Genomic DNA, 17904 nt, shown 5'->3' with positions numbered 1-17904 from the left:
GAAGGGACAATTGTTGTGATATCGTCGAATAGGAAATTTGTACTTTTTTGAAACATATGTCTATGGTGACTGTAGGTACCCTTTAGTGAGTGATTGATTATATTACTTTTGTGTCCTGGCGATCTCTTCCATGTCTTAGAGAGATTGGTAAGAAACTAAAATGGCACAGGCTTATCTTTAAAATAGATACCACATAGGCAGCAGCTTGGAAAGAACATGAACTTCTATATACACCTTCACAGACAAGTGAAATGCTAAATCTATGTTTATCGATGGATGAGGAAAACCATTTCTGGCTAAGGAGGAGTCAGAAATCAATCTCCCTTTTCTCTTAAGTGAGGGCATTTCCTGAAAAAAGGAGAAACTTGCAGAAAAAAAGTAGGAAGTAGGTGAATTCTGCATTTTTCAGGTTCTTCATATTAATATTGTTCCTTCACATGATCTTTGTCATATATGTGGATTTTAGTCATTATGTATGTGTTCTTGTAAAGGAAAGGTGAAGGTGTTTTAGTTGGTTGTTTCTGCAGCATCTGTTCATTGGGAATCTGCAAGGTGCTTTCGGAAGGACAGAGGAGAACAAAGGCTAGTTCACATCTTCAGCATGTTTTCTGTGGGTCAGGACAAGACTTAGAGGAAAGTGAGAAGAATCCTCACTTACTTGTCTTTGTCACCAGGACTGATTGACATCAGAAGAGCCAAATGGTGGAAGAGAGCTTAAAAAGATTAGCCAGTGTGATGTTCACGTTGTATGCTATAAATACATGTATTTACTATTGGTCAATTAAAAATAAAATAAACTTTTTTAAAAAAAGATTAACCAAATGCATTCACAATGCTTGGTCAGTGACTAATGTCAACCTAGCAATTTTCAAGCCTCTCTGTAGCACTTAATGTTTTCAGAATGCTTTGCAATCAGGCTTATTAGTCTCCCTTCACAGCTACCACGTGAAGCTAATTGATAGGCCTCTCCATTTTAGCGTTGAGGACAAGTGACTTGCTGAGGGTCAGGCAGTGAGTGATTTATGGAGCTCATTAGTCTTTGGGTTATTTCTCTCTTGAGTTAGCAAAAATGCTTTTCATTTTTTTTTTAAAAAGACATCTCTAACCAGCCTTGGGGAACTTACTACTGGTTAACCAGACTGTTTTTCAGGATAATGCTATTGCAAAAATTCTAGTTTTTAAGTTTCTTTTAAAATTTTGCCTTTCCTAAAGCTTCAGTGTCACTTTTCAGAAAGTTTTGGCTGTACGTGTTAAGGGCTACCTTTACCTGTGTAATGCCCTCAAAATTTTGGCCATTTTCTTCCTATCACACAGAGACTTTAGAAAAAATAAACTGTGTTAAGCAAGAAGCTTTAGTTTGTGACAGTAGTTGTGGTCAAAGTTTGTATGGAGAGATGAGATAAAACCATGTTTTATTCCAGTTACCTCTGCTATCTTTTATCCCCAGAATCTCATATAGGCTAAACAGAAGCAGTGACCTCACTATTTGGAATGAGAAAGGTTAACATTTATTGTTGGTTTGGTACAGGAATATTTATTCAGTGGTAGATAATTAGTGGGCTTCCACTGCTTTTCTTAGCACAAGCAAAACATCCCTTAAAAATAGGGAGTAGAGGCCAGGCGTGGTGGCTCACGCCTGTAATCCCAGCACTTTGGGAAGCCAAGGCGGGCGGATCACAAGGTCAGGAGATCGAGACCATCCTGGCTAACATGGTGAAACCCCATCTCTACTAAAAATCCAAAAACCTTAGCCGGGCGTGATGGCGGGTGCCTGTAGTCCCAGCTACTCGGGAGGCTGAGGCAGGAGAATGGCGCGAACCCAGGAGGCGGAGCTTGCAGTGAGCGGAGATTGCGCCACTGCACTCCAGTCTGGTTGACAGAGCAAGACTGTGTCTCAAAAAGAACAAAAAAAAAAATAGGGAATAGAATTTCTGTAGGTCATGGAAGGCTGATGGCTAGCATTGGCCATTCGTTTAATCTTTTACCCCTTGAATCTTTTTTGAGCATCTCTTATGTACAGATACTGTTTGAGAATACAGTCTTGAATAAGAGAGTTAAGGCCTCTGTCTCATGCAGCTTACATTTTAGTAGCTAGATTATTATTTTTAAAACCATAAATATGTAATATATTACCCAAAAGAGGTAATCACTATGAAGAAAATAAAAGCAGGGCATAGAATAAGAGAGTGACTAGAGTAGGAGAATATTTAGAAAAGACCTCTCATCTGAGGAGACTTGAATAAAGGAAGTATGGAAAAGAGTATTCCTGGAAGTGGGAACAGCAAGGATATTTCAGAAAGAGGAACAAGGCCAATGTGGCTGGAACAGAGTGGGTAAAATGGAGAATAAAAGGAGATGAAGTTGGAGAAACAGGAAGACCCTATGTGCTCTGTTGACCAAGCTCAAGCATGTGGATTTGGATATGAGTTGATGGAATGCTATTGGAGGATTTGGGCAGGGATGTGATATCATTAATTCACATTTTTGAAGGATCACTCTCCATGTTGGGTAAACACGAGACTGAAGAAGGTAGAGACAGGGAGAGGGGACATTGGTACACTCCTTAGGGAGCTAGCTTGGCAGTCTAAGAGAGCTGACAGTGGCTTGAACTAAGTGGTAGGGTGGAGATGGTGAGGAGGGGTTAGACTCACAGTGTGTTTTCAAGTAGAGCTAAGGGTGCTTAATGATAGATGGGATGTGGACTGTAAAGGAAAGGGACTGCATATGGCTTTATAGGTTGGGCACTGACAGCCCCAGAAGGAACTATTCACAGAGACTATGCAGTGAATGGCAGCCCAGGGATGGTGCAGAGTGTCAATCCTGGGAAGAATTGAGGATGACTCCTTGGATTTTGATCTCAGCAATCATATGATTGGTGGTGCTGTTTACTGAGATAGGCAAGACTGTGAGGAACAGGTTAGGAGGTACAGGGGAATCAAGTTCTATTTTGGACATAGTCAATTTGAGGTGTTGGACATCAACAAGGAGATGTCACATAGAGTTGGATGTGTACATGTCAAACTCAGGTGAGATATCAGAGCTGGAGACAAAAAATTGGGAAGAATGAAATATATATATATATATTTTAACTATGGGACTGAATGGGAACTTCTCGTCAATGAATGCTGAGGGAAAAAAAAGAAGAACTTTGTGGACTGTATCCTGGATACCCCAAGATTTAAAGATGTAGAAGGAGAGAGGAGCCAAGTGTGGACTGCAAAGAGAGACCCAATTAGCTTTTTTTTTCTTTCTTTCTTTCTTTTTAAGATGAAGTCTCGCTCTGTCGCCCAGTGAAGTCTCGCTCTGTCACCCAGGCTGGAGTGCAGTGGTGTGATCTCAGCTCATTGCAACCTCTGCAACCTGGGTTCAAGTGATTCTCCTTCCTCAGCCTCCTGAGTAGCTGGGATTACAGGCATGTGCCACCACACCCGGCTAATTTTTTGTATTTTTTTTAGTGGAGACTGGGTTTTGCCATGTTGGCCAGGCTGTTCTCAAACTCCTGACCTCAGGTGATCTGTCCCCTTGACATCCCAAAGTGCTGGGATTACAGGTGTGAGCCATTGCTCCCGGCTCCATTTAGCTTTTTTAGTCTCCCAGAGGTATGGATGATTTTGGGACTTACTTCAATGGACTGACTCTGCAAAGATGTTTTATATTTTGTTTTAACTCTCTGTGCCCTAGACTTATCCTTTTGAATATGATTCAGTTAAATGAGTGTATATATAGTTTGAATAAAAAAATCTTGTTTTCCATCGTATTTTTTTTATAAGAAGGTAGGGCACAGATAAACATATTTTTAAAATCTCTTTGTTTTCTTCCTTTCCAGTAAGAGCTGTTTGTGACAATAAGAGCTCATGCTTCCATGATGCTTCCTTTTGTGCTTTGATGATGGTCTCGCTGATGGTGGATTTCATTTTTCCCTGCCAGAGATATTACTACTACCAATTATGCAAAGGCTACACTGCCTGGATTCTGGATTCATTTTGGCTACTCTCATTTTTGTAAACATTTAAGCATAAGATCATTGCTAATGCTCCATGATAGATCTTTCAGCAGGTGGCATGGGTGGACCTACAGCCTAACTGGTAGCTGTGTTTGTTTGTATTATTGTATGTATCCTAGATAGGTAGCTGTAAGGATACATACAAGAAGCTGACTCTTCTTTCTTCACTATTGACCTCTCTCTTGTCTTGACTTTCCCATTTTGCATGGGAGCTTCATATACTAGAAGACTCATTGAAGAACCTAAGACCCTTCTTTTTGCCAAAGCTAGGGCAGCAAACACTACCTCACAGTGGAATATTTCTTAGTCAATTCAGCAAATATTTATTTTAAACCACTGTTTAGTTCCTGGGGCTCTAGTTCTGTGCATGTGTTCCACTGGGCCCTGATAGCATGCTGAGGTGTTTAACACAATTATTAATTGGCTCTGGTCTGCAAGTCAGATGCAATGTTAATTAGCATTACTTCTTTGCCATTGCATCCATACTGGCAATTCAGTTCCATGCCCTTACGCTCCGTGTCCTACTTGTGCTTTCCTTTTCTCCCTTTTAAAAAATAAGCCCAAAAAGTGAAAGTATTCAGATATGTTCTCAGCAACAATGCCATAACCTTTTACTATTTAATACCAGCCTGATTGAAAAGCAATTTAGAAATATCAGTCTTTTTCTGTAGGAATTTCAATGTTTCTCACTGGGAGTTCTATAGTTAATAAAAGTCAAGTATTAAGCATATAGACTCATTGCCTAGAAGTAGTTGCCTATGTTTCCTAGGTATTGTTTAACAGCCTCTTTTTCTTTTTTTCAACCAGGACTTTATTGTTATTCTTTATCTGCCGTCACTCTGGCTACAGAGACACTGGGTGTTTGCTGTCTTAGCCCTTTCAAAAGATATTAATTCTTTTCTTCCTGGGGTTTGCCCTTTGTAATTTTTGTAAAAAGGCATCCTGCTAACCTTCTGTAATTACTTTTATTTCGTTTTATTTTTTCTGGGAACTATATTTCTGTATCTGTAAGTTTCACCTGGAGGAACAGGTGTTTCAAAATTACTTTCTTTTCCTTCCAATAACATTTTATTGTTTGCAGAGATATTTTCGTCAGTGATACAGTGAGCACTGCATGAAGTTAATATCATTTTAAATTTAAATGTTTTGCAAACTCTCTTATTTCACATGTCAGAAGAAAACCTTTTGGAGGGTATTTGTGACAAAGAATGCTTGAGGGCTTTGCATTATTAATCACTTCTTTGATCTTGATTTTAAAAATCTGATGAAAGAGTTAGATCTATTACTTCCCCCGGTATTTTCTATCCTGGTTAATAGCATGACCATTTAGCGAGTACCTAACCAGAAAGTTGATAGTCATCCTGGATAACTCCTTCAACCTCGCTGCCTACATTCAAATAGACATTAAAGTTCATAGGGTCTTGCCCTCTAATTCATCAATATTGTCCTTTTAATTTCTTCTGCTATTTTCCAGTGTAGGCAACAAGTAATACTTTTTTCCCTTCAAATTCTTTGTTGATCTCCTAATTGGAACTTCATCCCAGGTAGTCTGGCCTCACCCAAATCATTCTCCACACTATTACCAGATCAATCTGTCCACCACCCATCAGTTTCTGTTATATCTGTGGCTCCACATAGAATAAATTTCAAATCCTTCTTACAGCATGGGAGATTTCCCATGCGACTCCTGCATGTCATGTTGGACTCAGCTTTTGCTACTCTGGGCCTCATATCCTGTGCTCACATCCTTCTACTACAGGAAGATAGAGCTAATTTTATTTTCCTGAACATGTCAGCAGCCTAAGATTTTTGGTTCTCTGAATTGAAGCTGCTTACTACGTCCGCTGTGACTCCACAGACATCAATCTCAGCCATTATTTGGCATAATAAATGAGGGGTGTGTGAATTAATATTACTTTCATTTGTTTATTAGGATAGATACACATTTTATGTAATGGTTGCAGCCACAGTTATGTGCCTGGAGTGGAGAAGGTCAAATGAGCACAGAGCTGATGTTAATCTGGTGTGTAGCAGTTCATCTGTATCAGTTATTCATATTAACGTGCTTCTAATCCAGTTCCTTCGAAGGCTGCTGAGCTATTCCAACCAATCTGACCCTCCCTAGGATCATCTGGATCTCTCTGCAACCCAGGAGCCAAAGAATGAGTGCATAGACTAGAAGGAGACTTCTGGGACCCAAAGAAGGAAAAATCACTCTGGGGTATAAATTACTGAAAACATTACCAGGCCCACAGTTAGTATCTTTAAAAAAAACTTTTTTTACATCAATAGATAAAATTACATCTTTACTGTGTACAACATGATGTTTTAAAGTATATAGACATCGTGGAATGACTTAATACAGCTAATTAACATATACATCACTTCACATAGTTATCATTTTTGGGTGAGAACACTTTACATCCACTTTCTTAGTATTTTTCAAGAATGCAATAAATTATTGACTATAGTCACCATGCTGTACAGTAGATCACTTGAACTTATTCCTCCTGTCTAACTGAAATTTTGTATCCTTTGACAGACATTTCCTTCTCCTTCCCAATCCCCCCAACTCCTGGTTACCACCTTTCTCCTCTCTAAGTAGAAATAAACTTTTTTTAAGATTTCATATATGAGTACGATCATGCAGTATTTATCTTTCTGTGCCTGACATTTCATTTAGCGTAATGTCCTCCAGGTTCATCCATGTTGTGACAAGTGACAGGATTTCCTTCGTTTTTAAGGCTGAATAGTATTCTGTTGTATATATAGATAGCACATTTTCTTTATTCATCCATTCATGGACACTTAGGTTGTTTCCATATCTTGGCTATTATGACTAATGCTGCACTTAACATGGGAGTGCAGATATCTCTTTGACATACTGATTTTGTTTAATTTTAATGTATACCCAGTAGTGGGATTGCTGAATCATATGTAGTCCTACTTGTAATTTTTTGAAGGAACTTCATACTGTTTTCCATAATAGCTATACTTATTTACATTCCCACCAGCAGTGTGCAAGGGTTCCCCTCTCTCCATATTCTTGCCAACACATCTTTTGTCTTTTTGATAATAGTCATTTTAAAAGGCATGAGGTGATATCTCATTGTGGTTTTAATTTGTATTTTTCTCTTGATTAGAACTGTTCAGCATTTTTGCATAAATCCTTTGCTATTTGTATGTCTTCTTTTTAAGAAATGTCTATTCAGGTCCTTTGCTCATTTTTCAATTGGGTTGTTTCCTTGCTATTGAGATGTTTGAGTTATTTCTATATTTTGGATATTCACCCAGCATTTTAGGAATTCAGATTAGCCAGTTTTATTAATCTTTTAATGGACAGCACTTAGGGTAGTGCTAACGTGGTAGGAGCTTAGTGATTGAGAGCTGTTATGTCAAAAACACGCCCTCAAGAAGTCCTCTGCCTGCCGAGGAGTCTGTACATAGGCTACAATCCTTCACCACATGTGACGCAGAGAGTAGTCACCTCCTGGTCCAGATTTCTCCTTCTTATTTCTTTTATCTTTTATGATTTAATCTCCCTTTTATCTTTTTATCTATTTAATCTTTTGTGATTATCTTATAATGCTTTCATTGGCACTGAGATGTGTTTCATGTGTCAGGGCCCCCACTTCTATTTGCTGGCAATTTTATTCTTTACTAATGTGACTGCTTCAAGTTAAGTGCAGAATCTTTGCCCAGCAAATTGTTAAGTAAGCTTTATGATCTTCCATAATTTCCACAGAGCCCCTTCTGCCAATTGTATTCTCTATGTGGGACTGGTGTCACGATTTTCTAGGTACTGTAGCATACTATATGTCTCTATCTCAAGAACTCTTTCCTTTGGACCACTGCCCTGTGCCTGCCCACAGCGTATTCTCTTTCTGCTAGTGTTGTTACAGTAGGATGATATGGGTATTTTCAATTCTGTTTCTTTTGTTGGAGTAATTTCTTATTTGGGGGTGGAAATGTGGCTGCCTTTATACTTAGACCACTTGAGGGCTGAAGCTTAAGGAGTTTCCTTCTAAATCCTTTCAAGCTCCAAATCCTGTGGGCAACATGTCCTCATATGCAAAATCTGCTATAGAGCTGTCACCAGAAATTTTGCTTTGCAGTTTCCCAACATAGTTCTCTTTCTCTAAATCAGGGTTTCTCAACTTCAGCTATAGCGACATTTTGGGCTAGATAATCCTTTCTTTGTGAGGGGTCTGTCCGGTGCATTTTAAGATATTTGGCAACATCCTTGGCCTCTACCCACTAAATGCCAGTAGAAACTGCATAGTTTTGACAAGTAAAAATGTCTGCAGGCATTTTTGCCAAATGTTTTCTCTTGGGGGCCAAATCACCCCCGCCCCCATTGAGAACTGACACTCTCAATAATAAACATTCAGACATAAATTGACAAGTTATAAAATATGTTGACAAGCAAAGCAAAAACATTCATGATAAGGACAGCAAATGCTTATAGAGCACTTATGTGGGCCAGACACTGTTTTAAAAGCTCTTTCCATGTAAGTTTCCAAACCCATAGAGTGACCGTACCATTTTACCATTATTATTTACACTGTATAGATGAGGACACTAAGGCACAGAAAGGTCATATAGCTTGTCCAAAGTCATGCAGCTCATAAGTGTCAGATCAAGAATTTAAACTCCGGCACTGCGACCCTGGAGTCTGTGATTTGAACTCACTGTGTTTCTCTTTCAACAAAAATTTGTTGGAGTAGGTATCTATATGGCATTGCATGCAATATCACGTCTGATAGTTACTAAGTTAATGTTTGTTAAGTGAATAAGTGAATGACTATACATCCAGGAAATTACTTATTATTTTACATCAGTATTGAATAGATTCTTTAGTTAATTTAAATGAAAAATGCACTTTTCTTTGGATATAACTAACTAAATATTATCATTAGAGTAAGGCAAGAGGGTCTTAGCATTTCTAAGCCTATGCACAAGAATCTCTTGGAAAGCGTTTGCCAAGGTGACCTTTAAAATCTCTTCTAATCAGAGCTTCTATTTATTTGCTAGGACAGTTTTACAATATGTCAGAATGAAGATTGGCCAAACTGAACGAAATATTATTTCCCTGATGAGATTAAGCAAAGTATCTGCCTTACCCTGTAATAAGGAAAAACTGAATTTATCCTCCCCCTTAAACTAGGCATACACTCTGATGAGGTATTAAGTATTATATGATAGTTTAACCAAGTTCAGGAGTTATAAAAAAAATTAAGCATCTTTAAGTAACAGGAAACCACTTTAGCTGATCAATCTTCAGGCTTCCATAGTTGGCCTTCTATAGTGAATGAGAGGGCTGGGCTCTCAAATTTGTTATAAGTGCATTACATCTGATTTATATCAAAGTGAGACACTATTTTATGTAACACTACAGTATTACTCTATTGAATGTGAGTTTTAGTCAATTGGAAATATTTGTATAGTGCATATATATTTTTATATATACACATACATATGTACGTATATGTATATGTATATGTATAGATTCAATAAGAAACCCAGTATATTTGTTTTCCATTTTTCTGGCGTGCAAACAAAACTGTTTTTATGAAGGATTTTCATTAAATTAAAAAATTTCCTTGACTTCATTACTAATTAAAACATTGTAAAGGATTTTTCTAGGAGCTTTATTTTTTAGGTAATTTTCCCTACTGCAGAGATCACACATCAAATTCTGAGTGATCATCATTTTGTGATTCATGTATTTTAGATAACATATAATATTGGACATTTCTTAGTGTTTTTCATTATTTCTATGAGGAACAGTAACACTTAATTCACGCAAATTTGAGAAAAGAAACACGACAGTGTAAAAAAGTTAAATGGTCTATTTTTTTGCAAAATTGGTTTTTATTCCCTTCATTTACATATATAGCTCATTGTGAGCAATAAGGGAAAGATAAACTATAATGTCTTAGAGAATGTTGTACGTCTTTAAATAAATAGATGAGAACTATTTATTATTAGAATGGTCGTAGTTTGAAGAGAAAATGTTGCAGGTGTAGTTGTTGAAAACTTCATGTTGATTTCATGTTTAAGTACAGAGGATTTTATACCCTGTTGAAGTTTGAAGAACTAACCAGAATCTGACCCCGAAAGTCCTGAGGACTAAAGGCTATGACTCATGCTAAACCCATGCAAATGCCCATATGTGAATTCATTTGCCCATCTTTATGCCTTTCAAAGTCATTAAGGTAAAAGTCTTCAAGTCAGGCTGACTTATTCTTCTTCTTAGCTTAAAACATAGGTCACTTCATACTTTATTACTGAGGTTTCCAACAAATAGTTCTTGGGGACTTTTTCTATTCATCATTCAAGAGGAACTTTTATGTGTGTCTGAAGTTCGCTGAGATGCCTGGTGAGTGAGAAGTACAGTTTAGATTTCCCATTTCCCCCTTTTTCTTCCTTTCAGTACTTGATTTTCACTTTTCTTTCCTCCTCACAAATTTTTGAAATACTTCATTTTCTGAAAAACCCTACACTATTACCTCTATAGAAGTTTCCAGAGTTTTCAAGGAATAAAAACTATTGACTAGTACAGTTATAGCGAAACTTAAAGAGACTCAGTGATTCATACTTCTTCATATTCTTTTATGATTTCTATGAGTACTTACCACAGAGTAAGTAATCTATAATTTACTTCTCACACAATGGGAGTGTTAGGGTCATTCGGGAATTCTTTTTCACAAACTTGGAATTTTAGAAAACTACAGAAAACAAAACTAAGCAAAACAGAATTCCTCAGAAAATAGGAAGTGACGATCTTAAGACTGTTTGGAATTGTTCTCCCAATTAGTGACCAGAATCTGAGTTCCACCATTTTGAGCCCCCAAGTTGCCAGAAACAAGTTTAACGACTGAATTACTGAAGTCTTCTTACGTTTTATGAAACTGTCTTCAGAAAACACTGTAATTGGCGATTGTAGGCCTTGTGAAACACTAAGCCTTCATTAGTGTATAAATACCATTTTGATGTAGTTTATTTGAAAGTTAATGATGATGGCTGGCCCAGAACACACTTTTCTATATACCTAGATTAAAAAAATATATATGCCGACATGGGAAGAAAGTCAATTAATCCTGGTTCTAAAAGAGTACTTTTTCCTTTAAAATGGTTATATCATCAGTTTATTCTTCCACAAAGATCTGGCCCCTGTTTATTGTTCCCCCTTATGAGATTAATAATACTATAAAATACGTATTTAATATATTTTAAAGGAACATTTTATAATACTTAAAGTATAGCTATTGTTTTATGTAGTATCTACTTTCTGAAAGTTGGAAATTATTGTGAGTTCTCTACATAGTAGCTAAATGGTGCTCATGCCAGCTGGCTTCTAAGTTGGCATAGATCCTACCTTAGATTTCGTGGGTATGATGATAAGCTTTGTTACAATGGAGGGGCATTGGGATTTAGCCTTGCTACACATTAAGAAAGAATGAAAGTAGAATTCCTATATGTTTTACTCAGTTGTTAAATCCAAAAAGGATAAGATCTGAGAGGTGCATGTTATGGAAATAATCAAATTCAGATACTAGATCTCCTTATTTGTAAAAATAACTATAAAATTTGCATTACTCATTAATGATCATCTCAGAAATAGAACTATGCAGATTGGGGTGGGAGGTGAGTATTAAGCTGTGAATCATATTATAAATTTTTGGAGATAATTCTTTTGATGATGGAAACAAATTAGACACTACACATGGACTAATTATCAAAAGAGCAATGTTCAAATTAATGTTGCTATGATGAAATTATCATTATGACCCAAGTGCAAATATATAATTGCCTCTGTTATACGTGAGAAGTAGAGTATGTGTGACTTATTTTTATAGGTCACTGGTGCCAATTTAATAGGTTCAGAAAAGAGTTTTGTGAGTACCAACTACTGGTCATTATTTCTTCTCTTTCTTACTTCACTTAAGACCATGGTGCATTTTCTTTTTTCAACCTCCAAAAGTTAGAGAAGAGTGAAAATTGGACCAGTACTATTCAGATATAGACCGCTAACTTCAAAAAAAATGAATTGATGAGAATTAAAATTTTATGTTCTTATTTTCAGTCTTCTAAAGTCAACCTCAACATTTAGACACTAGAATTTTGGGACCGTTTTGCAGATTTTCCATAATTAAAATTATTAAATTATTAAAATTATTTTCTTGTTCCTTGGGACATAATATTCTTAGTTATAGGTCTTTGTGAAAGTTGGCAGGAGAGGAAATCATGTTCTAATAAGTTCATTTTGTTTCTGATCATTTTAATAGGATTATACAGTTTGGTGATGGAAAAAGCTAAAATTAAGGACTTTTTTCTTTTCAATTACATGATGCCTCTAGTTCTAATAAATACATAAAAATTTAGTTAACTTATGAATAGAAAGTTTGGTGATTATGTAGATTTTTCTATGTAAAATATTTATTTTAATGCAGTGATGACCTTTTAGCTCATTACATACTCTTCAACATGCAGAAATTTTGTTAAAAATTTGATGCAGTTTTAATTTTCTCAGTATTATTGAATATGTATACCCAAATTTCACTTCTTAACAAAAGAGCATAGTGCTCCCAATTGTATTTCAAATAACTTTTGTTAAGTTCTGAAGTTATGTAGTTTATTTCTGTATAATATCCAGGTAAAGCATATTATTATTTTATGCTGGTAAAACCCATAAAATAAAGTTGTTTAAGTACCTTCAAGTTTTTTCTGTAATTTTGACTTTATCGTCTACTTTTTGATAGAATTTATAATGTAGTTATATGTTTACCAGAAACTTAAATCAGGATTAGGTCTAATATATAGGACTTCAGATTGTTTTTATTTTTATTTTTTCCCTAGCTACAGGTGCATGTTACAGCTTGCCATTGTGGTCATTGTGGTTCATCTCATTAAGCTTCATGTTCTATCTGCTTTCTTGAGACTTGGGAAACAGTATTTTTCTGAGTGATTGTACCATATTGTTCCAAATATAAGGCCAGCCAGGATAGAAGGCAACCTCCAACTAGAAACAGCTCAAATATGGAGAAAGGCTGGGGGCCCAGAGCCCGGCGGGTCTTGCAGTGGTGGCAAGGGTGCCGAGGAATAGGACGATGCCTGCCCACTCTCCCGGTGAGTGAAGATGAGTCAGCTGGATGCATTTGCTTGTGCATAACCAGATGACTTCTGTTGCTAGAGGAAAAGTTATACTGGGGGGTAGAAAACAAGTTCATACACATGAAAGAAAGTTGTATGTCTAAGTCTGGGGAGGGAGGATGGGAGTAGAATTTTTCACCTCCTAAACAGTTTTCTTGTTTTTCTCCCCCACATCTGGGGGTGAAAGTTGAGCAACCGCATGCAGGAGAGAAGAACAAAAGTACCCTGGACATTTCATGATAAAAGGAGTTTAGGTCAGTGGTCTTGAAAATCATGTCTCTAGACAAGCTCAGAAAAGTACTCCTTTGCCCTTTAAAATTGTCTACTGACTGAGAGGTGATGCATGCACTGTGTGATCATGTGTAGCTTGAAAACAAGCCACTCAATCTGGAAATCACATTTCCAGTTTTAGTAAGATTTTTCTCTTTTTAAATTCCCTGTTTGGCTCAGTAGCATATTTTTTTAAATAGTTCAGTGAAAATGTATTAGTCGACTGAGAGTATATGTAAATTGAACCCTCATAATTCTCCAAATATTGGTCTGATTCTGCTAAGTGCATAGAAAACTAACCTTTTATTTTATAGTGCTAAATGAGATATAGTAGAATGAGGTGCTTCATTCTGTTATTGCAGTCTAGAAAATTATTTAACATCTGTTGGAAGTAAACTTCACCAGGCACTTGGTTACCTTTGTGGCTTCACAAAAACAAAATAAAATATAAGCCTTGATCTTTCTGGTTGATTTGTAGTCCATGGCTCCCAAAGCTAGTTTGAAGTATAACATTCATCCCTAAATGATGAATTTCCCCCCACTGTATACTCCAGGCAAAATACTATTGTAGCCCCCCATCCCATTTGTTTAAGAAAACTACTTTCATAAAAAAAAATGTGTGTTTTTGAATAGATATGGCCAGAACAGGACTTTGTTTACATTTAAAGAATGGAAAATGGCTCAGATGATTTGGTTTAAGGATGTTGTTTACATTGATTTTTAGAAGTTCTCTGAAACCAAAATGCCCTGAACGATAGAGGCCCATGCCCAAGCAAAAGGATGGTATTATTGATACGCTTATCTTTTTACCAGGTCTGGAAAGAGAACCTTTGAAGCAGAAAGGCTGGGCAGAAAAGGATTTGAAAGTAAAAACAGGAAGGAAGTAGCTCAGAGTGGGAAGGTTTATTGCCTTCTAAATTAGAGGAAATATGACTTCTAAGTCAGAGGAAATATGGCACTGCAATGGTGGGTCCTAAACAAGAGGTTTGAAGCGAATTCTGTATAACCTGAGAAATCTTTTGAAAAGCATTCGTAAGAGTGGTACCAGGAGGAAAAGAGAAGAGTAGAGGACCAGGGTTACTCAGGAAAGAGGAGCTTCCTTTTATAACTCCTTAGTTTTGGAACAATTTGATTCCAAAGGATCCAAAGTATAGAGGAAGAAGATGTCCAAAATATGAGGGTGGGTGAAGGGTGTGCCCCTTAACCATCTTTAAACTTCAGATAATTTCCCTTCCATTAGATGTATTAGGCATTATTGTTTCTGATTTGATCTGGTTTACAAATACAGGGAAACAAATTTTGTAATTTCCTTTCCCACAGGGGATTGGGTCTGTTCTAATTGACAATCCTGTTTCATCACCTGCTGTACATTTTAGTTTTAGTAGCAATGGAGGACAGAAGCTGAGGAAGCCACGTACATGCCATATTCTACTGCTTCCTCTCCTTGTTGGCCAGTGAGGCTGGGTGCAGGACCTGACTGGATTGTAGAACTCTTTGAGCAGGGTAAAGAATGTGGCCTCAGTAGGCTAGTGAGGTGGCAGGGGGAGCCTTTGAGGACATAGGAGAAATGACAGCAAGAAAGAAAGGGAGAAAATCTTCCAAATTGCAAAAATAATAATCTGCAATAATAACATTAAGTTAATAATAATAAACTTTCCTTATAAAGCATGGTTTACATGTAATCCATACCTATAATTGCTGGGTGCAGTTTTCTCTTCTTATCTCTAAAATGTACAGCATAAAAATTCTCTTGGCTGAGCATGATTGCTCATGCCTGTAATCCTAGCACTTTGGGAGGCTGAGGCAGGAGGATCACTTGAGGCCAGGAGTTCAAGACCAACCTGGGCAACATAGCAAGACCCTGTCTCTGTGAAAAAGATAAAATGTCACTAGGCATAATGGCACATGCCTGTAGTCCCAGATACTCAGGAGGCTGAGGTGGGAGGATTGCTTAAGCCCCGGAGTTGAAGGCTGCAGTGAAACAATGATCGTGCCACTGCACTCCAGCCTGGGCGATGGAGAGAGTCTGCAAGTTAATATTCCAAACTACCCTTGTTTCTCTCTTTATGAATTCTCATGATACACCTTCAGTGACTCCTCTTCGGGGTGTTAGATTGATAGAATCAACTTGAATGGAGCAATTACTAATCAACTAGACATGAAAAATTCTGTAAATAGGTTGATAGGCAGAAATTAAAATCTCAGGTTCTCTAATAATGTAATTATCTACATAAAAATAGATTTGGAAAATTCCCATGTGACTGCTTTTTCTAGGAGAGTAGATAACTGATACTCTCTTTTTATTTACTGATCCATTAGTCTTCCCCCAAGCACGCCTTAGAAAAAGTACAGATCCTTAGGGGAAATTTCCAGTGCTTGTACAGAAGAATGTGGCCTGCACGTGTCAAATTAATCATGTACAGGTTCTAGTTTCTCACCAATTAAGTTGCAGAACCACTAAACTAAAAATATGTAGTTTATATCTATTCTGTTTTTCATCTTTAAAAAGAGCAGAAAAGATCAATTTTCAGTTTTTAAAGAAAACGTTGAATTTGGATAAATCTTTTTTGAAAATGCTTTATTATAGGTCTTTCCCTCAAAGAAGGGTTTTATAAGAGACACAGTTTCTCCAACACAAGAATGTGATGTGTCTGCATATTCTGAGACATGTGGAATATGGCATTTGGCTTGCTGAGTGAGCATGTTTAACTCAGCTATGGAGTAACTCATGAATTTCCTACTCTTAAGTATCTTTGAGTTTCAAAAATCTTTCTTGAAGTGTGTTTAAGGGCCATTCCTTGGGGGTGGGGCATTTCAGAGATGGCATCTGACAATGTATTGAAGTGGCTCCTCTTTATGTTTTCTTGCTGGTCAAGCAGCAAGTGTGTTCCAATGAACAGATTGATAGCATTGTAGACTAGGTTAGGAAAAAGTAACAAAATGGCTAACTCTCATTTGGTAGTGAAATTGAATATTGAATGACATCTTTGTAGTTATAAACGACTTTTGTTTTAATAACAAAGTTGTTGATTTTCTACTAAGGGTTCTTTTAGGTTGTCATCAGGGGCTGATGGGAGTAACAGTTCACCCACCTCTGCAGCTAGCTTCAGTGGACATGCCACACCTTCCCAGCAGCCTGAACCTGTGGTACATTCTCTTAAGGTAACCAATCGTGTGCAACCATTTATCCAGAGCTTCAGTTGTGTCGTGGCTTGTTCGCTGTAGTCTAGTAGTCCTCACAGTCTTGCTTGAACCATAGATATTTTATTTTTTGACTCCTTATGGTGTAACTTTTTAAATCTTAATTTTTGAAGTATGATTTTTATTGTTCTAAACTGACAATGAGTTTGAGTACTTATGGTTGAATCTCTAGTTTTATCATTTTGTTTTGAGTAATGTGATTCATATCTATCGGCATCGAAGTTGAAGTCTGTGCATGTATATCCATATTTGTAAAAATTGTGATAGGTATTTTATGTGCAATGTTTGTAGCATGGATGTCTTCAAATATAGGAAGTTAATAGTTGGTCATAATATGGAAGGACACCACAGTATTCTTTCTTGATGCAATTGAAGTACATTATGCAACTTAAATAAAATATTGAAATAAATGAAAACCTACTCTTTCCTCTTCTAAGTAGAAATTGGGTTCTCAAACTCCAGTTAATTGCCCCGTTATAGAATAATAGAAAACAGATATATGGTGTTATACATAAAGCTACTTTACTTTTGTGTCTTCCTTCACATTTTGCAGTGATTTCACAAAAAATTGCCTAAAATTTGTCATCTATTTTCTTTACCAATAATGAGCTTTCCAATAAGTAAAACTAATGAAAAATCAGGACTATAGGTACAATTAATAATAAATAAACAATATAAATATTTACCTGTCTCAAAGAAGAAACTAACACAGGTGATAAAAATCATCTTACAAATTGAGACGGTTTCTTGAAATTTTATCAGTTTCAAAGTATGAAGCACTGTCTAACAAATCTATCTATAATTTCTAACATGTAGCTTTGATCAAACCTTTCTGACCCATAAAACAGGTAGAGTGCTTCCGATCTGCTTTTACCACGTGAGTTTCACAACTCTTCTTAAAATTGTTTCAATTTCAAAATGATTTATCATCAGCCTGAAGATGCACTCCTCTTTTGGAGTGGGCCACACTTTCTGTGGCATGCACAAAACAAATACATAGATGAGAACTTCAAAATGTTTATTTCACTTTAAGATGATTAAGTTTTAGCAGAAGATTTTGCTCCCTCAGGATATTTTGCTTTAGCTTATACAAAATGAATTTGCTTTTCCTAAACATATACTGATTATTGATGAGGGAAGGTAGGGCAACCATGCTAGTGGCCACTGACAGTGCACTTGGCATTTTCTGTCTTTGTTGGGATAATTCACAAAGTGAGCAACTGAGAGGAATTCCTGGGAAGGCACAGCCAGTGTGAGGGGTCACTGCTTTGCCT

At 36.8% G+C, this 17904-nt stretch overlaps 1 protein-coding gene across 6 annotated transcripts in view; it reads left to right on the top strand.

Moving 5' to 3' along the window:
- The window catches only part of CCDC85A (coiled-coil domain containing 85A), a 208782-nt gene that overhangs the window by 181954 nt on the left and 8924 nt on the right, over positions 1–17904 (top strand). For 2 of the 6 annotated variants that reach the window (XM_019020598.4, XM_004029266.5), the window contains exons 4-5: positions 13001–13135; positions 16472–16591. The exons of 2 other annotated variants lie outside the window; for them this stretch is intronic. In XM_019020598.4, coding sequence (XP_018876143.1) covers positions 13001–13135; positions 16472–16591 — 255 coding nt within the window. The remainder of the gene's footprint in view (positions 1–13000; positions 13136–16471; positions 16592–17904) is intronic. 2 more of the 6 variants (XM_019020599.4, XM_031008357.3) reach the window with 1 other exon arrangement.

The sequence above is a fragment of the Gorilla gorilla genome, chromosome 12 (genome assembly GCF_029281585.2).
Source record: "Gorilla gorilla gorilla isolate KB3781 chromosome 12, NHGRI_mGorGor1-v2.1_pri, whole genome shotgun sequence".
Lineage (NCBI taxonomy): Eukaryota > Metazoa > Chordata > Mammalia > Primates > Hominidae > Gorilla > Gorilla gorilla.
The sequence above is the reverse complement of the archived record's forward strand: the minus strand, read 5'-3'. Positions and strand labels throughout refer to the sequence as shown.